The sequence below is a fragment of the Hyla sarda genome, chromosome 8, assembly GCF_029499605.1.
Source record: "Hyla sarda isolate aHylSar1 chromosome 8, aHylSar1.hap1, whole genome shotgun sequence".
In the NCBI taxonomy this organism is placed as follows: Eukaryota; Metazoa; Chordata; class Amphibia; order Anura; family Hylidae; genus Hyla; species Hyla sarda.
In genome coordinates, this window is record NC_079196.1 from 154,684,658 (window position 1) to 154,705,536 (window position 20,879).

General features: G+C 45.6%; 1 protein-coding gene across 1 annotated transcript in view; it reads left to right on the forward strand.

The window, feature by feature from the left end:
- The window catches only part of CPPED1 (calcineurin like phosphoesterase domain containing 1), a 117,095-nt gene that overhangs the window by 36,561 nt on the left and 59,655 nt on the right, over positions 1-20,879 (forward strand). The window contains exon 3 of the mRNA XM_056534158.1: positions 18,963-19,385. Within this exon, the coding sequence (XP_056390133.1) occupies positions 18,963-19,385 (423 nt within the window). The remainder of the gene's footprint in view (positions 1-18,962; positions 19,386-20,879) is intronic.

Genomic DNA, 20,879 nt, shown 5'->3' on the forward strand with positions numbered 1-20,879 from the left:
CCGAAAATCACGATTTTGGGCATTATCGGTATCGGCAATTACCAATCCGATAATGCCCCGCACCACCCGCACCGCGACCGAGCCCCCCCCCGACCCACCGCACCGCGACCACCCATAAACCCGCCCCCCCAACCCGCCTCACCCCCCACCGCACCGCCCCCATTGCCTCCCCCATCCCCGGTTTTATAATTACCTGTTCCCGGAGCTCACGCTACTTCTTGCTCCTGCTGCGTCCTGCGTTACGCTGTGCGCAATGACGAGTGACGTGACGTGCACGACGTGACGTCACCGTCAGTGCGCACAGTGACAGTTCAGGAGGACGCCACCGGAGCCAGATGTGGAGTGGACCCCGGGAACAGGTAATTATAAAACCGGGGATGGGGGGGTCGGTCGCGGTGCGGCGGGTCGGGGGGGGGGGGCGGTTGCGGGTGCGGCGGCGGGGGGAGCGGTGGCGGTGATAGGTCTCAGGACCCCCGGACAGGCAGGGGGAGAGAAGCGGGTGGCGGTGGTGGCCTATGGCACCGCAAAAGCCACTGCAGTGCATTGATTTAAAGCGCCCGCTTTAAATCAATGATCTGCAGCGGTGTCGCGGGGGGATAAATAGCCGATAACTTATACCGATATTCCAGTATAAGTTATCGGCTATCGGTCCTAACCTCCACCGATTTATGTGTATCGGCCCTAAAAAAACTATATCGGTCGATCCCTAGTAACTATTGGCAATGTTATTTTAAACAAAGCAGCAGAGATTTTTGTTCTTGCACATTATGTAAAAACAAAAAAATGAGGTTTGTATGTGACAAATTCAATCTCCCCAGTCCAGCCTAGTAATGAGGAATATGATGGATTGCCCAGGCATGACCTCTCATTACAATGTCTGCATAGCCTTGGGTGGCTGAGCTGGTACACTTTTATCGGATATTGTGTGACAACCTGGATACTAAGGGATGTACCTCTGTAGAACGGATCAACAATGTACAGTGGTCCCTCAACATACGATGGTAATCCGTTCGAAATGGACCATCGTTTGTTGAAACCATCGTATGTTGAGGGATCCGTGCAATGTAAAGTATAGGACAGTGGTCTACAACCTGCGGACCTCCAGATGTTGCAAAACTACAACACCCAGCATGCCCGGACAGCCGTTGGCTGTCCGGGCATGCTGGGAGTTGTAGCTTTGCAACATCTGGAGGTCCACAGGTTGAAGACCACTGGTATAGGAAGTTGTACTCACCTGTCCCCGCCGCTCCGGACCGTTACCGCTCGTCACCGCTGCCCTGGATGTCGCCTTCCATCGCTGTTGCCGCGTCCCCGGGGTGTCCCCAATGCTCCGGCAAGGCCTCTGCTTCCCCGGAATCCTCGCTCTCCGTCGCCGCCATCACGTCGCTACGCACGCTGCTCCTATTGGATGACAGGACGGCGTACGCAGCGACGTGATGACGACGATGGAGAGCGCCAACGATGGAGGGGATCCCGAAAAGGATGCGCCGGAGCCCCGAGGACAGGTAAGTGATCGTCATCGGACCACACGGGGTACTGTAAATGGCTCTCCGGTGGCAGTGAAGCAGTCTGCGCTGCCGGATAGCCGTTTATGCGATGGCCCCGACATACAAAAGCATCATATGTTGATGCTGCCTTCAACATGCGATGGCCTCTGAGAGGCCATCGTATGCTGAAATGATCGTATGTCGCGGCCATCGTAGGTCGGGGGGTCACTGTATTCACCTAAGAACATTATGACATAATAAAGAGGAGTTACTTTTGGTAGCAGCTGATATAACAAGTCGTCACATTTTTCCTATAATATAAATATAGAGAATGTATTAATAGGAAATGCCCTAAAAGTGGTCTACAAGGTTCTGACCTCCCACATCATGAGATCAGGTGGCCTCTTCCCTTCATAGCAGAGAGATGGCTACATATCGCCAATCAGCATCAAATGTTCTTTTTATGTGTTTTATATCTGTATTTAGCTCACAAACCCTTCTCTTCTGCTGCTCACTCATTCTGACATCCACTTCTGAAGTGCTCTGCTGGCCTGGGTTTCTTCATTTAATCACTGCAGGTTGTCTGTAGGACAAGAGTGAGCACAGAGGAGTGATAGTCCCACGCTCACTTACTGGACTTTGTCCTTGCCTTCAGCTGGGACTAAAATGATGCTGCAGCTGGACAGGATTATGTTTTGGATAGTATATGGATAAAAAAAAAAAAATTATTGAAGTATATTTGAAAGGTTAACGTTCTGCCAAGATTTGCAACAAATAAAAAGTTTTTAAATTCTGACAGTGCTCATTTAAAGGGGGACTCCGGTGTAAAACAATTATTATTATTATTATTATTTTTTATTTTTTTTTAAATCAACTGGTGCCAGAAAGTAAAATAGATTTGTAAATGTCTTCTATTTAAAAATATGAATCCTTCCAGTTCTTATCAGCTGCTCTATGCACCACAGGAAGTTCTTTTCTTTTTGAAATTCTTTTCAGTCTGACCACAGTGCTCTCTGCTGACACCATTGTGCATTTTACAAACTGTCCAGAGTAGGAGAAAATCCCCATAGCAAACCTATCCTACTCTGGACAGTTCCTGACCTGGACAGAGGTGTCAGCAGAGAGCACTGTGGTCAGACAGAAAGGAAATTCAAAAAGAAAACAGTATACAGTAGCTGATAAGTACTGGAAGGATTAAGATTTTTTAATAGAAATACTTAACAAATCTGTTAAACTTTCTGGCACCAGTTGATATGAAAAAGATTGTTTTCCACAGGAGTACCCCTTTAACACATCTATCACCCATAAACTATAATGGCATCCATGTTGCAGATCCGCCATGAAAAGCTAATATAATCTGACACATACATTAAATGGATGCCATACAGTTGTGCCCAACACCTTTAGACTATTATGGCACCCACTGCACAGATACATTTTCTATAGGGTCTCATGTATAGACATAGCATTGTCTACTACACTATTCCATGCAACATTTGTTTGTGATATACTGATGAATGCCAGCCAGGGAAAGGTTAAAAGACTCTCTTTTGGCCTCAGTCTGACTAATGAACCCGAAGGAGACATCTCGTAGGCACATTAGGGGTTTTCCTGACATACACGATTGTGACACAATTTAGTGGCAGATCTCTTCCACCGCAGTACCTATTGCATGGAAATCGCCCGGTTTGTCACATTCTTGCATTATTGGCTTTCTTTCCACTACAAAGGTAGAGCCACACGTTGTGGCAGCTGCATGTGGACAGAACCACACCTGCATGCGCTGGTCATGTGACATTGCCCACAAATGATGTGGCCATTGGCTGCTGCATGGAGGGATGATTTATATATAAAGAACAATGCTTTATGATACTGTACTGTAGACATTTGGATAGACAAATCAGTCATTATACAGTTTTTTATGGTCTCTATTAGGGCTGGGTGGTATACCGGTTCCTACCGAATACTGAAATTTTTGTGCTGCACGATATGAATTTTAACCCATACCACATTACCGGTTTGGCCCCTCCCCCTCGGGAATAAATTAATTAGCCCAGCAGCGCTCTCCCCACATCGGAGAACTAATCCTATGTGATCTGCGAGCGCTGTTCTGCCCCCCCCCCCAATTAATTATTAGCCCAGCGCTGTCCCCATCAGGGTACTACTCGCATGTCACCCGCATGCGCTGCCCTCCTCGTCCTGCTTGTTGCGGCCGCCGGCGCTGACACTCTATACCAGTGGTCTCCAACCTGCGAACCTCCAGATGTTGCAAAACTACAACTCCCAGCATGCCCGGACAGCCAACGGCTGTCCGGGCATGCTGGGAGTGGTAGTTTTGCAACATCTGGAGGTCCGCAGGTTGGAGACCACTGCTCTATACTGTGCGGTATCCCCATGCCCAGGCTGCAAAAAATAAACAAAATAAACTTTAACTCACCTCCCGTTGGTCCGGTACCGGCCTCACTTGTTTCCTGGGGACGGGAACGTCGGACAGCCGTCAGCCTATCACCGGCCGCAGCGATGTTCCGCCTCGGCAGGTGATAGGCTGAGCCCACTGTCATGTAAGCAGCTGGCTGCTTACATGACAGTGGGCTCAGCCTATCATGGCCGAGGCGGAACATCGCTGCGGCCAGTGATAGGCTGACGGTTCTTCGACATTCCCGTCCCCAGCGTAAGGCCGACGTAGGTGCGTTAAAGTTTATTTAGTTTACCTTTTGCAGCCTGGGCATAGGGATATCGTACAGTATAGAGTGTCAGCACCGCCAACCTCAACAAACAGGAAGAGGAGGGCAGCACATGCAGGTGATATGTGAGTATTTACCCCGATGGGGATGGGGGCTGATAATAAATATGGGGGGAGGGGGGGCTAGGAAACACCGTTATATACCGTGGAACCGCCAAAAGTAAAAAAAAATACCGTGATACAAACATTTGATCATACCGCCCAGCCCTAATTTCTATGCCTTGTTTCGCATAGTTTTGTTCTATGTAAATTGTGGGTCCTATCTTCTTATGCACAGTAAAAAATAAAATAAAAATTAACTTAGTAAACTAAAATCAAATTCCTCTGCTCAGTATTGCTACCATATATACTCAAGTATAAGCCGAGTTTCTCTGCACAATTTTTCGTGCTGAAAACTACCCCCTCGGCTTATACTCGAGTGAACTCTCCGCCCTCAGTGGTCTTCAACCTGCAGACCTCCAGATGTTTCAAAACTACAACTCCCAGCATGCTGGGAGTTGTAGTTTTGAAACATCTGGAGGTCCGCAGGTTGAAGACCACTGCGGCCTTCGTCATCATCCAGACCCCTCACCCCCACCCCCTTTAGTTTTTTACTCACATCCCCTTGGCGGGAAGGAAGGGTGAGCTGGTCCAGGCCATCTATGCTGCAGGGACCGTCCGGTGGGGAGGGATAGTAATTCCGGGATGTCCATCTTCACTGAGTGGGCCTCTTCTCCGCGCTTTGGCCCTGGAATAGTGACGTTGCCTTGACGACGATGCACAGGGATTCATGCGCATGCTGGGAGTTGTAGTTTTGAAACTTCTGAAGGTCCGCAGGTTGAAGACCACTGTCATTGACAGGCGGTGATGATGAAGGGGAGGGGGGGTGTGGGATGATGACAGGGGGATGATGACAGGTGGTGATGATAAAGGGGGGGTGTGGGATGATGATAGGGGGATGATGACAGACGGTGATGATAAAGGGGGGGGTGTGTGAGATGATGACAGGCGGTGATGATGAAGGGGAGATGATGTCAGGGTAATGATGAAGGGGGGGATGATGACAGGCGGTGATGATGAAGGGGAGGGGGTGTGTGGGATGATGACAGATGGTGATGATGAAAGGGGGGTGTGGGATGATGACAGGGGGATGATGACAGGCGGTGATGATGAAGGGGGGGTGTGGGGTGATGAAAGGCAGGGATGATGAAGGGGGGGTGGGATGATGACAGGCGGTGTTGATGAAGGGGGGGATGATGACAGGTTAATGATGAAGGGGGAGGGTGATGACAGGGTAATGATGAAGGGGGGGATGATGACAGGCAGTGATAATGAAGCGGGGATGATGACAGGCGGTGATGATGAGGGTGTTAATGACAGGGGGGATGATGTATTTCCCACCCTAGGCTTATAGTCGAGTCAATAACTTTTCCTGGGTTTTTAGGATGAAATTAGGGGCCTCGTCTTATATTCGGGTCGGCTTATACTCGAGTATATACGGTATCATAGAAGTACAAATTCATTTTTCCTTATACTATAGTTACCCACTGTACAGTCTGTAATTTACATGGAGTTCTAGTTTTTGTGTTTTCTTGATATGTATCCACAGCATACAGCCATATGCCTTGTAGGAATTATTGTGAGCCCAAGTCTGTTTAATAATTTTGATTCTTTAAGGAGAAATTCTACTAGTACAAGAAGTGATGGAGGGATTACCCTTTATTCTTTTCTGCGATACCTTGTTGTCGGTCTTTGAACACTGGACCGTGATACACAGTGTTGTTTGCCTAGTAATCAGCGATTACCGATAAAGGGAAATCTCTACGGTTTTTCAAGTGGTTCTTTATCATATTGGCCACAAGTCCTCTTTCTGCCTGACTTCCCGCAGCTTGTTGAAAATATGCCTGCTCTCAAAGGGGCTTTCACATTATCTGCTAAACCAAATGCTCACGTCCCTTTCTTGGCTTATGCCGTCTTTCAATTTGTTGCATGAATAAGTTGCATGATGGGTCAGTAGTAAAGAATTCCTTGGATAGGCATAAAGAGCAGATAGTAAACTTTAAACTGATGTGTGCTGTAACTCCAGGTCTTTTATAGCATAACATGTCATCTGTCCATATAATATGTGTACTCGACTAAGATAATACTCAATTATTACTGAATCATTGACCATCAATGATATTAAAGGCAGCGGTTTTCGACAATGTTCAGCCAGCAGCAGTAAGAGTGTGCGCTCATGCCCATGCAGTCCTTATGAGGCATTAGCCAAAGGCAATTCGAGATTGTAGGCATGCTTCATAATGGCGTTGCTGATGGTCCATTGCCTTTCCGTTTTTTTAATATGTGTCCATAGCTGTATTTAAAAATTGGAGTATTTCAGAAAGGGAAAGGTCCAACAAACCCAATTTCCATCCAAATGAAAAAATGCTTGCCAGTTATTTCATACAGCTGAACATGGCCTCTTATTTTTCATATTTTACTGTTTTTATCTATAGTTCAACTGGTTTTCATACACAGTGAGTACAATAAATATTGTCTACTTTTCAGTTGTTACTTATTATTGCACAATTGTTATACTTAAGTCTTTAGACAAGGGGAACTCAACTACACTTATTTTATTACTGGATTGCTGCATTTAATTTTTATTACTAAGTTCTTTTCAACCCCTGTAAAAATGAAATTACTCACCCCCTTAAAGGTGTACTCCACCCGTAGACATCTTATCCCCTATCCAAAGGATAGGGGATAAGATGTCTGATCGCGGGGGTCCCGCCACTGCTGACCCCCGCAATATAGCATGCGGCACCCACCTGTTGCTGCTCCGGAAGTGCTGGAGGGTCTGGGTCCCGACCACGGAGACGGAAGATTGTGACGTCACGACTCCGCCCCAATGTGACTTCACGCCCCGCCCCCTCAATGCAAGTCTATGGGAGGGGGCGTGACGGCCGTCACTCCCCTCCCATAGACTTGCATTTAGGGGGCAGACTGTGACGTCACACAGGGGCGGAGCGTGACGTCACGATCTTCAGTCCCCGTGGTCGGGACCCAGACCCTCCAGCACTTCCGGAGCAGTAACAGGTAGGTGCCGCATGCGGTATCATTGCGTTCTACTGTTTTTGGTCCAGAACCTAGATATTGCCAAGGAAAGCTATATATATTTAAAGGGTTTATGCAGCCTTATAAAATTAAAGTACTACGAGCAATCAGCAGTTTCAAGGGGCCACCAGCACTTGTGCCTACACTGCATCACCATACTTGTGGCTAAGGCTCCTTTCACACTATATGTTGCTCCGTTTTAAAGACCCGTTATAATGTCCCGTTAAGAAAACTCTTAAAAACGGTTGTTACAAAATCCCATTCAAGTCTATGGGATTTTTTGATTATCTGTTATCACCAGTTATGAATAACGGACGGTATTTGTGATGGGGGGGGGGGAGAGAAAAATTTGTGCATGTAACGTTTTTTCTCCCATCAAAAATAATGTCCGTTATTTATTACGGGTGATAATGGATAATCAAAAAATCCCATAGGCTTGAATGGGATTTTGTAATGGCCGTTTTAAGGGTTTTCTTAACGGGACATTATAACGGGTTTTTAAAACGGAGCAACATATTGGCCCTCATTTACTTAGAAAATCGGGTTGTAAGTCTATCTTGCTTTCTTACCCGACTGCTTTTTTCCCCTAGTATTTATTATTATGTCGCATCCTGTTTGTCGCACGTGGGTTTTGTTGGTTTTGGTTTCCAACTCCACTGAGTTGTGGGGAAAAAATCCACAACAATTCAACAAATTCGGGTTGGAAACCTTTATAAATACGTTGGGAAAGCTCAGAAATGTCGGGTTACGCCCCTTTTTTGGGTTTGGGAAAAAATGTTGCATTTTGTCGCAGACTGACGCACGATGTCTGCGACATGTCGCAGACAAAGATGCGCCAAAAAACCAGACAAAACAAGTCGGGTTTAGAATACAAAATGAGGGCCATAGTGTGAAAGGAGCCATAGAGTATTGCAATTCTACAGTACCTTGCATGAGGGGGCTACTGGGTGTCAGACCCCTATTGACCTAATATTGGTGGCCTAGCCTAAGGCTGGATAGCCCCTTTAAGGTGCTTAAAGGGGTACTCCAGTGGAAAACAATTTTTTTTAATCAACTGATGCCAGAAAGTTAAACCGATTTGTAAATGACTTCTATTTAAACATCTTAATCTTTTCAGTGCTTATCAGCTGCTCTATGCTCCTGAGGAAGTTATTTTCTGTTTGAATTTCTTTTGTGTCTGACCACAGTGCTCTCTGCTGACACCTCTGTCCATGTCAGGAACTGTCCAGAGCAGGATAGGTTTGCTATGGGGATTTCCTGACATGGACAGTTCCTGACATGTACAGAGGTGTCAGCAGAGAGCACTGTGGTCAGACAGAAAAGAAATTCAAATAGAAAAGAGCTTCCTCTGCAGTAAACAGCAGCTGATAAGTACTGGGGGCGTGACAGCCATCACGTCCTCTCCCATAGACTTGCATTGAGGAGGTGGACGTGACGTCATGAGGGGGCGGAGCTATGACATCACGAGCTCCCTCGCCGACTCCAGCGTTCGGAACAGTTTGTTCCAAATACTGAGCAGCGGAGTACCCCTTTAACATCTTAGGGACCAAGGGCGTACCTGTACGCCCTGGTCCCGCTCCCATGCTATAACGCGGGGTCATGGGCTGACCGATCGCGGTGATGCCCTGCATTAACTCCTTAGATGCGGTGATTAAAGTTGATTGCCACGTCTAAAACAAAAGTAAACACTTCACTGCAGCTCAGTTGGGCTATTTGGGACCGACGTGGTGAAATCACGGCGTCACGAACAGCTGAATGGACAGGGGAGAGTCCCTACCTGCCTCCATCTCAGATGAAGATGCTTCCAGATCAAAAAGACCCATCAAAACAAAAATGGTACCGGTAAAAACTTCAGATCACGGTGCAAAAAATGAGCCCTCATACGTCCCCAGCGGTCAGAAGATGACAATTTTAAACATACAATTTTTGCGCATGTAGTTATAATTATCACTATAAGTGGTGATATAAATTAGGTATCCTTGCGACTGTATGGACCTGCAGAATAAAGATAAGGTGGAATTTTTACCAAAAATTGCACTGCGTAACCCCCAAAAGTTACAAAATGGCGTTTTGTTTTTTTCCAACTATGCCCCACAAATATTTTTTGGTGGCACAAAGAATTGGTGGCACAAAGAAAAGCCCTCATTTGGGTCTGTAGGTGCAAAATTTAAAGCATTAGGATTTTTAGAAGGTGAGGAGGAAAAAAATGAAAGTGGAAAAATGAAAAATGGCCCAGTCCTTAAATGGTCACTCTCATTAAAACAAATTTTTGCTATTACACTTCTTATGGTAATTAAAAAATATTTCTAATATACTTTGTTTTTTTTTAAAAATGAAGTTTTCTATGTTTTATTTGTGCTTAAAAAAGCTCAAGAGCACATTTCCCCCATCTCATACACAGACTTTGAACCAAAGCCCAAACATAGGAAGTGCAGCCTGGAGTGCTGAGTGGTGGTGTGTACAACCAACAGCATATGGCAGTTTAGTGTGAGAAGAGCTATGATTGGATGAGGACACGCCCTCTCAGCACTCCAGGCTGCACTTCCGGTGTTTGAGCTTCGGTTCAAAGTCTGTGTATGAGATGGGGGGGGGGGAATGTGCTCTTGAGCTTTTTCAAGCACAAATAAAAAATAGAAAACTTACCTTTTTTAACAAAGTATATTAGAAATATTTTTTATTTACCATATGGAGTGAATAGCAAAAATTTGTTTTAATGAGAGTGACCATTTAAAGGGGTTCTCCAGTGCTTAGACATCTTATCCCCTATCCAAAGGATAGGGGATAAGATGCCTGATCGCGGGAGTCCCGCCACTGGGGACCCCCGTGATCTTGCACGCGGCACCCCGTTTGGATAGGGGATAAGATGTCTAAGCACCGGAGAACCCCTTTAAGCTACATTTAAGCACAAACTGCTATTTGTGCTTAAAAGTAGCGCTAAAAAGTAAAGATTATTATTATCTTTCATTGATCCACCATCATGGAGGGTTTGTAAATTAGTTTTTTACTCTGTATTTGTGAGATCAACACACTCATCAGGGTTAGCCTGGTCTATATGGATATGGTTTCCATGGAGTGGGACCTACTCTATACAGACATGGGATAACAACACGTAAACAGTACTGTCTATAGTAGGGGACATTTACTATGTGCTGCATTTTCATACGGCACACATATGCAAAGCTCCACCTCTTAGTTTTTAGTAAATACAGTGGCTCTGAGCTGTTGTAGTTTTCTTTTGGGCACGGGCCCTGCACACCCCCTCCATGCTAAGCTGCACCCCCTTCCTGGCTATTTCTCTACCTTTTTATGCAAGCGGCATATTTGTTAAAAAGTTGATCATTTTATATATATATATATTTTATATATATATATATATATATATATCTGCTAAAAAAGACAAAACTGGAAATCCAGCAGATACATTAGTAGTGATTAGGATCGACCGATTATTGGTTTGGCCGATATTATCGGTTTATATTCACGATTTTGGACATTATCGGTATCGGCAATTACCTTGCCGATATGCCGAAAATGCCCCGCCCCAGCCAGAGATGACCGTCGCTGCCTCATCGCCTCCCCCCCATCCTCTGCCCACATACCGCCGCCCCATCCCCGGTGTTATAATTACCTGTTCCCGGGGTCCGCGCTACTTCTGGCTCCTGTGCTGTTCCCCAACTCGATGTCACCGTCAGTGCGCACAGTGACAGCGCAGGACGCCAACGGAGCCAGAAGTATCGCGGACCCCGGGAACAGGTAATTGTAACACCAGGGATGGGGGGAGGCGATGGGGCGGCGGCAGTATGTGGGCAGAGGATGGGGGCGAGGCGATGGGGCAGCTGTGGTGGTTAGACTCAGGACCCCAGGACAGGCAGGGGGAGAGAAGCGGGTGGCGGCAGCGCCCACTTTAAATCATTGATCTGCAACGGCTTCTGCCCCGCCGGGGGGGGGTTTGAAATAGCCGATAACTTATACCGAAATATCGGTATAAATTATCGGCTATCGGCCTGAAAGGTGACAGATTATCGGTATTGGCCCTAAAAAATCGATATCTGTCGATCCCTAGTAGTGATGTATTATGGAAGAAGCATAGTTTATATAGTTCAGTGTTTCCCAACCAGGGTGCCTCCAGCTGTTGCAAAACTACAACTCCCAGCATGCCGAGACAGCCTTTGGCTGTCTGGGCATGCTGGGAGATGTAGTTTTGCAACAGCTGGAGGCACCCTGGTTGGTAAACACTGATATAGTTTATATAAGTTTTCTCAGTAAAGTGACCTTTCTTGTAACACAGCTCCATCTCCTCCTAGAATTCAGATGTCTAAAGTTTCTTCAGACTTTTCCCTTTCATCCCTAGTTAATATAAAAGTGCTAAGTGATAGTGGGAGTGATGAATGAAGCAATACTTTTTTGAGGAGCATGAGTGGATTCTGTGGCGAGGATCTGTAGAAATGAAGCATGGAGGTTATTTTCACAGTGCAAGGTGAACCAATAATGTGCACATACAGGCAGCTAAATGGACACTTGTGTATTTCCAAACGTAGAAAAATGCTTCAAGAAAGCTGCTTTAATAACACATAAACCTGAGACATAGCACAGCAGGCAAAATAGGACCCAAGATTTCAGAGCAATTTCCTTGGTTACAATGGCATTTCTTTCATGCCTTGTTAACTTTCTAATCTTCTTTTCTTATGAAGTAAAAAAAAATATTATTGTGGGGGAAATCCCTTTTTTTCACCCCGTCACAATAGCACCACCAGAGAGATGGACTCCTCATTCAGGAACAGGAACCCTAGAGTACAAAAAGGATGCACATCCCTCTCTGCCTCAGTGGTTTCCTGTTCCTGCAGGAAGTATTCCTGGAGTATTCCACGCCTCTGGTGATATGGATGTCATGACGGTGGGGAGGGCCAGGGGAGGCCTTTTTCTCCTAGTTGGGAGAGTTTTCTGGGCCTCCGATATCGCCTGGTTGGGGGGTTTCCTTGTTCTACCCCCAGCAGCAGCATTCCAGTGCTGCCACCCGCCTTCCTTCTCCCTCTGCCCCTGCTCTCTGCCACGCGGGCGGCCCATGCTTGCGGGTCAGGCTGTGCTGTTACCCTAAAAACATACGTGGCGGTATCTGATGGGGTCCAGAGCTCCTGCGGAGTCACACGGGGAGCTCTCGGCTGCGGCATAATGGGAGGCGGGGTTATGAGGTCACATGCTGTGACGGCTGAGGAAGAGAGGGGCGTACGTGATGGCGAATGTGATGTCAGAAGCCGCAGCCCGGGCCTTCCAGAGCGGCATATTCAAAAAGGGAAACCTTCCTGCTGCTCTGCCTCCGTTGCACACAGGACAACCATCGGGAGGCTGAAGCTGCAGCTGCTGGCCTCCAGGAGGGAGAAGAGTTTGAGGAAGATGAGCTTCATTGGGGAGGACTCTTCCAAGCGGGACTGTGCGGAATCCAAGAGTGCATCTACGGTACCCTTTCTTGCGGCGGGGTGAGTGTTATGGCTCTCTTTCTCATATAGTTATCTTGTTTCTTAGGATACTCCTAGGAAAGCGACTAAGAAGACTAAACATAGGGAATGCCTTATGCGTAGAGTTGATGATTTGATGATTATGCTCAACCTAACTGTTCAGCTTGCATTAGTAGGATCATTGCTGCAGGTGGGTGCAGGTGTATTTTGATTTAAAGTTTACATTTTTCAGGTTTAACCTGTTCAGGACACCGGGCGTATGCCCTGCATTCCAAGTCCTTAAGGACGTGGGGCGAATGCATACGCCCGTGGGAATTCCGGTCCCCACCGCTAGCCAGTTGGGGACCGGATCGGGATGCCTGCTGAAATCATTCATCGCACATCGCCGAGGGGGGTCCTGAGACCCCCCCATGTCGGCGATCGCAGAAAATCACATTTCAATTCAGACATGCGATTTTCTGCTATTCCGGGCTGATCGGGTCTCTGGTGACCCGATCACCTCGAAAATAGCGATAATCGGAGCTGTCAGGGACAGCCCCGATCATCTTGAGGACTAAGAGTGAGGTCGCAGAGCTGCGACCTCCTCCTATCCCCTGCCATTGGTCAGAACTGATTCTGACCAATGGCCGAGCAGGACAGTGGGTTGCCATGTCAACCCCCCGTTCTTCCCTCCCCTGGATGTCAAGGGGGTCGTGGGAAGAAGATGAAGGCCGGTACCTGCAGGAGAAGATGCCTGGAGATCCCCGATCATCGCTGGAGACTGCTGGATCCTGGGTCAGGTAGGGAAACTACAGTGGGGGTGGTGAGGGGGGGGGGGAATTCAGAGTGAAAGTAAAGTGATCTTTTACTGTGGCAACCACTAGGAAGGCCAAACTGCAACTCCCAGCATGCCAAAGGCTGTCTGGGCATGCTGGAAGTTGTAGTTTTGCAACATCTGGAGGGTCACAGTTTGGAGACCACTGTTACAGTGGTGCCCAAACAGTAGCCCTCCAGATGTTGCCAAACTACAACTCTCAGTATGCCTGGACCGCCCAGGCATGCTGGGAGTTGTAGTTCTGTAACATCTGTCCCTTCAGATTTAGCAATTTTCATGATATTTTTGAAAATTGCTGCTCTACTTTGAAGTCCTCAAATTTTTTCAAAAAGCAAAAATATATCAATTTCATGATGCCAACATAAAGTGGACATATTGTATTTGTGAATAAAAATAAAATGTATTGTGAATATCCATTTTCCTTACAAGTAGAGAGCTTCAAAGTTAGAAAAATGCAAAATTTTCATGAAATTTGGGGATTTTTCACCAAGAAAGGATGCGAGTAACGCTGAAAATTTACCACCAAAATAAAGTAGAATATGTCACGAAAAAACATTCTCAGAATCAGAATATTCGGTAAAAGCGTTTTCGCGTTATTAATTCATAAAGCGTCGGTGGTCAGAATTGCGAAAAAGGGCTCAGTCCTTAAGGTGAAAAAGGGCTGCGTCCTTATGGGGTTAAGTTATTATTTAAAATTTTATGTAAATTTTTTGAATCTCCGTCACTGATTGTACAGATGCAGGAGATGGTTAAGGGCCAGATAGAATCCGCCCTTAAAGGGTTTCTACCTGTAATTCCCCCTCCGCAGCCGGTAGTGGCCCCTTCTGTTCCAGGTGATATTGAGGAGGAAGAAGGTGTAGTTTCTATTCACTCTGATTCAGGTATTCCTTTAATCTGATATTGGGTTTTCAGTTTTGATTACTATGGATTGTCATAGTTATATGTTCCCTACAGGGGACTACGGAATCTCCGGGCAGAAAATTTCCGCCCGGAGATTCCGAGTGTGGCCAGCGCTGACTGAATCAGTCGGCGCTAGGACCGCGCGGACACTGCAGTCTCCAATAGACTGCAATGTGTTCCGCGTGGATTTCCGCCTGAAGAAAGAGCAACGCCTTTCTTCAGGCAGAAATTTCCAAGCGGATTGTCCGTTCACAAATTCCGCTTCCCAAATTCCGAAGTGTGAATTTGTGAACGGAAAATCATGCACTACACTATTCATTTTAGAAAGCGAAAAGTCCACCTGCAATTTTGCTTTGAAATTTCAGGTGGACATTCCGCTTTCTAAAATGTATAGTGTAGTGCATGATTTTCCGTTCCCACGTCTATGGGAGGGGCGTGGTAGTGGCCACACCCCCTCATATAGACTTGCATTGAGGGGGTGTGGTGTGATGTCACGAGGGGTGTGGCCATGATGTCTCAACACCCACTGCTTGCTCCAAGAGTACCCTTTTAAGTATTGCTGCATCCCCAACCCCCAGCTATCCTGAGAATGAAGGCTGTGCAGCACTGAAGTAATGCTAGATCACCGACCCTCACCTGAGATGGAAGGAGCTACAGGTCTGGTGTAGCACTGCACCCCTTCTATGTTTAACCTGCACCTTGGTGCTTCATGCCACCCAGCTAAGCAAGGGACCTCAGATGGGGTCACACTGCAGTTTCCTGCACAGCAGGTGGCACACACACCTCTACAGGGAAAACATGGTCTCGATCATAAAGTTATGGCACAAGTCTAAACCAAAAAATAAAGGCAAATATCCTTTTCACATTGTGAGGTTAAGGGCATGGCGATGGAAAATAAGCATAAACTTTTTGGAACTGTTTGTTAAAGGGTACCTCTCATCAAAAAAACTTTTGATATATTATAGATTAATGTATGCAGAATAACTTCACAATTGCATGTTATTAAAAAATATGCTACTTTCTATTTAATTTTCCACTTTGAAGAAATGACCACTAGGGGTCTCCCTACCAGTCCTGGCAGCAAGCATTTCAGACTCATGCTGGAGTCCTAAACACTACGAGCTGCCAGTCTGCTTTGTTCACAAAGGAGAACACTCAGAGCTGCCAGCCTGCTTTGTTCACAGCCTGTTTGGCTGTGAACAAAGCAAGCTGGCAGCTCTGAGTGTTTAGGACTCCAGTATGAGTCAGAAATGCTTGCTGACAGGACTGATCGGGAAAAATACAATAGAAAGAAGCATATTTTTCATTAACATGCTATTGGAAAGTTATTCAACATTCATTAATCTAAAATATATCAAAAGTTTATTTGATGAGAGGTACCCTTTAAGTCAGACATTGCCAAACTCTTATTATTAGCCTGTGCCTACAGCTGCCCTAAGAGAGAGTGCTTACCATCCAACCCAGCTTCTCCCCATTGGCACCATGTTTACCAGGCAGTACATTACAGATGTAGTGGTCACCAGTTTGATTGCTTTGCCACCTGTGTATCTCCGGACCTTCTGCTTCTGTACGGTAGTGAGAGGTGATGCATAGACTTTGTGCATTGCTAATCCCTGGTGTAGCATAATACATTTCCTGGGTTGATTAGGTGACCACTTGGCCCAGTGAATGTGAAGTGAGCAGCCAGGCATTCAAATGTGCTTTGTGGTGGAGAGTCAGTGTATATGTTCATTGTATACAACTGTGGTGCAGCGCTTGACCTACAGTCACGTGCCAGCCATGAGGGCAGGAAAAGGAACCTCTCACTGCAAAATTTCATCATCAACAAACAGTTCACTTTCTTTGAGTAGAGGGAGTGAAACCTGTGGAAATCTATAGCACCATAAATGAGCAAAAGGGTGGGTAGAAAATTTCAAGGGTAGCATCACACATAGGGTATACGTATTTCATGCTGTGCAATATCCGCTGTACATATTTTTCTATGAGCAGACAAACAGGGATACCCAATGGCAGCCCTGTGTGCGCAGTGATGTTTGGAGACAGGCCCAGCGCACCGACAAGACTGTGACGTATGGGCGTACTCCAAACCTTACTGTGGGGAAGCCCTGTGTGTCTGCTCAGGAGAATATGCAGCGTATTTCCTGATACGCAGTGTAAAATACACTGCATATACGGTGTGTGTGGCCCTACCCTTAAGCAGAAATGAACAATGGTTTTCAATCAGCTTCCTGATCTGAACAAGCAACAGCTATATCATGACAATGCATGTGACAGTAGAGGCAGGGCATCTGCCTGGTTTCAAACATCTTCCACATCCTCCTTATTGCCCTGATCCGGCACCCAGCAATTATCATATCTTCAGTCCACTGACGGAGGCGCTGCATGGCTGCTCACCTGGCTTCATGGGCATATGAAAACCTTCTTCTCTGTATAAATACAGAAGCTAGTTGAATGATACAACAAATGCATATTCTTGCATGGGGACTTTGTGGAAAAGTAATATGTTCAGTTTCTCACAGTTACTTCTGTTAAAGCCATTAAATGTATTTTGAATGAACTTTGAAGAAAATTTGGATGAGATATGGCGCCTTCTTGGAGTGGATGGGTGGAAATAAAGGATAAAAACTAGCCCAGGTGTATACCAAAGAGGCTACTTTTATTCAGGGTGAATAAAAATAGCCTCTTTGGTATACACCTGGGCTAGTTTTTATCCTTTATTTCCACCCATCCACTCCAAGAAGGCGCCGTATCTTGTCCAAATTTTCTTCAAAGTTCATTCACGTTTTACCGGACCTGCCAGTCACGGTCAAGGACGCAGAGGCAGCCACTTACCTACCAGCACCGGTGACACCGCTCTGAGTACGGCTCCGTGTGAGCCTGCATGCACATCGAGGTGTTGTGCCCTCAGCACAACAGGACACAGTAAGGTGCACTAACCTGCACTTGGTCATCGTAATTATCAACAGTATCAGACTAGGAGCGCGCCTCTTTCTTTCCTTTTCTTTACATTAAATGTATTTTGACTTTTTTTTCCCATCCTACCTCGTATATCCTAGCACTAAGTCATCACTTTTTATGATGGGAATAGCCCTGTCATTACAGTATCTAGTCATGTCATTTCACACTCTCAGTGGATCCATAAAGCTGAGTTGTTTGACAGGCCCTCTGATGGGAGAGCTTGCCTTACTAACTTAATTCTCCAGTTGGGACTCGTGCTTGTTTTAAAATTTCTGATGTTCAAATAGTGTCAGGTCTCAATTCATCATCATGACAATATTTGCTCTAAGTGTAATCCCATAATAAAAAAAAAGAAATTATAGAAATAAAAATACATGATGCAAATCTCCAATCTATAGTTGACAAGGCTGACTTAATATAACTAATATTCATGTCACAATTACTGTATATTCTGCTTAGTGTACCTACCTAGATCCCAGATGGAACCCAGGGCCGCCTGACATATGAGGAGAGCAGCCTTCTGCGCAATGTGATGCAGCATGAAGCTAAACAATGACTTTGAATAGTGTGCACTGTGGCTGCTATCCAGTCATGGGGGTGGACACGGCTGCTCAGTCAAGCTTGGTTGACAGCCTTAGTACAGGGCAGAGCTTCTTTCTGCTTTCAGGCTGTCAATCAATCTGGACTGGGCAGGAGAAGTGCACAAATACTAGTCATGGCGTGCAACATTCTCCTTACCCAATGTCATGTCCTGGAGTTCTCTTTAAGAATCCTTTATCAGTCCAGAAAGCTAATTGCTATACATTAGTTCTGCCTGACTCCTCTAATCTCACAAAAATGTATAACTTAAATTAATGATGTTATATGGCTAAAGAAAAAAGTATATACTGTAACAAGAAGGAATCTTTGAAGTTATTTTGGGTTCATGGCACAACATGGTGGAGTGGCCTTCAGGGACCCTTCAGAGACACACATTTGGTGACATTCTTTTTGGTTAAATGGCCTCTCCTGGAAATCTGCTTATTGCATCTCAGAAGCTTGAAATATACATTGCATTATTTCTACTATAGTGCCTTTATTGTATTAGATTACCGCTTGGGTTAAATTGTATTAGATACCTACTTTAAATTGTTTTTTCCAGCACGGTTTTTCTTCCATAGAAAAAGACTCAGTAGGTTTGTGGTTTATTCAGCACTGTCTTAAAGGAGAAATCTCATGGATAAAAACGTATTCCCTATCGCAGAGGGTCTGAGCATTGCCCCCACCGCAATCTCCTGTATGGAGCCCTGGCTTTCCCCTGCAGGGGTGTGTCACGACCCCTGCCTGAAGCGGGGGCCGCCACAGCCCCTCCATGTGTCTCTATGGGAGAGCCGTTCGGCTATATTCGGCTCTCCCATAGAGATATATGGAGGGGACATGTCCCCTCCATATATCATGATGTTTAGCTCCAGGGAAGAGCCGGGGCTCTGCTTTATCAGTTATTATTTTATAGCATATTACATGAGAGTCTAATTCTAGTTATATTTTTTCAGGAATTGAATGGAAAGAAGCTCAAGAATGTGATCTGAAAACTGTTCTTCTGAAGACCAACCCTGACATCCCAATGGTATTTGTCAGTGGTAACCATGACATAGGCAACACTCCAACCCGTGAGACTATACAGACCTTCTGCAACAACTGGGGTGATGACTACTTCTCCTTCTGGGTCGGAGGGGTATTTTTCCTTGTCTTAAATACACAATTGTTTTTTGATGCATCAAAATGCCCAAAACAGAAGGAAAACCAAGACAGGTGGCTTGCGGAACAACTGGCCATTGCCAAACAGCGAGAGTGCCAGCGAGTCATCATTTTTCAGCACATCCCTCTATTCCTTCAGAATCCTGACGAAGATAATAACTATTTCAACCTGGAAAAATCACTTCGACAAGAGCTATTAGAGATGTTTCATAAAGCAGGTACTATTCTTTATTATAGATAAATAATTCATGTTGATATGTCCTTGTCTGCTTTGTTGTAGAAGAAATACTAGTCTCTCATATCCCCAGTATGTTTTGTGTGAGATTTACAGAAACATATTACTGGTATCTGATCTGCCCTCCAATGCGGAGAAACACGTTTTGCCTGAAGAGTTTTGATGTGGCCTTAATCCCTATTTATTGAATCTGCCAAAAGGCATAATATATTACTACTTCCGAGATACAGTACACGGCTTGATATTTTCAGTTGCAGAGACTTCTAGTAAACAATAAGCACTTAAATGAAGTCTTCCTTATGTTTTAGTATATAATGCGGAATCTAGATGTGAAACTTTCATATGTAGCTTGTAAGCTATATGTTTGTCTATTGATCAGGTTGTGCGAATGGCCAATAAATGCAGTATTCGTATTCAAGCTCAAAATAAATAAAGCGACAAATAGAGTTATCAATATTCTGATAAAAATATCTGGTGTCAGTGGGTCATAGGGGTATTCCCAACTAATAATGTTAGGGCATTTCGCTAGGATTTGCCGTTATATTATGACCGTTGAGAGTCTGATATTGAGATGCTTTCAGACCACACTTAGATATACCATTGCTTACTGATCAGTGAGGGCACGACTCCCGGGTGATCCCACTTATCATCTGATTGAAGGAGCAGCTGCACTCTTTGATTTTAAGACATAACCTAATTATATTACAGTACTTAAAAGTACTCAAAATGCATATATGTCATTACATTACAACCACTTGAAGACATTACAAGAAAACCAGGGTAGTTAATTGCTGTGCATCCATCAAGTAAATCCAAGTTTGTCATTTGATTTACTTAGATGCATCCATCTTTAAATTTTATGAATAAAATTAAACCATTGTGCAATCAGAAAAACAGTATACAAATAGTTTTCACCCTTATCTGTAGATATCAAGAGGTCTTGTGTATCCCAAGTTACTCCATTAGTATTTCTGTTTGCTGAGAGGTCAACTAAAACAGGAGATTGTAGAGAGAGGAGGATAACCCCGATAGTAGGGATCGACCGATTATCGGTTCGGCCGATATTATCGGCCGATAATCACGATTTTGGACATTATCGGTATCGGCAATTACCTTGCCGATATGCCGATAATGCCCCGCCTCCCCGGCCAGAGGCTGCCGCTGCCCCATTGCCTCCCCCATCCCCCGTTTTATAAATACCTGTTCCCGGGGTCCGCGCTACTTCTGGCTCCTGCGACATCCTGAGGCTTCCCATCCCATGGAATTCCCAAAGTCTATGGGAAGGGGGCGTGACAGCCGTCGCGCCCCTTCCCATAGACTTTCGTTGAGGGGGTGGGCGTGACATCACGAGGGGGCCGGGCACGACGTCATGCCCGGCGGCCGCGAACACGGAAGCCCGCACCCAGCGTTCGGAGTAACGAACTTCCGGACGTTGCGCGCGGAGCTCCGAAATGCAGGGCAGCGCACAACCCCTTTA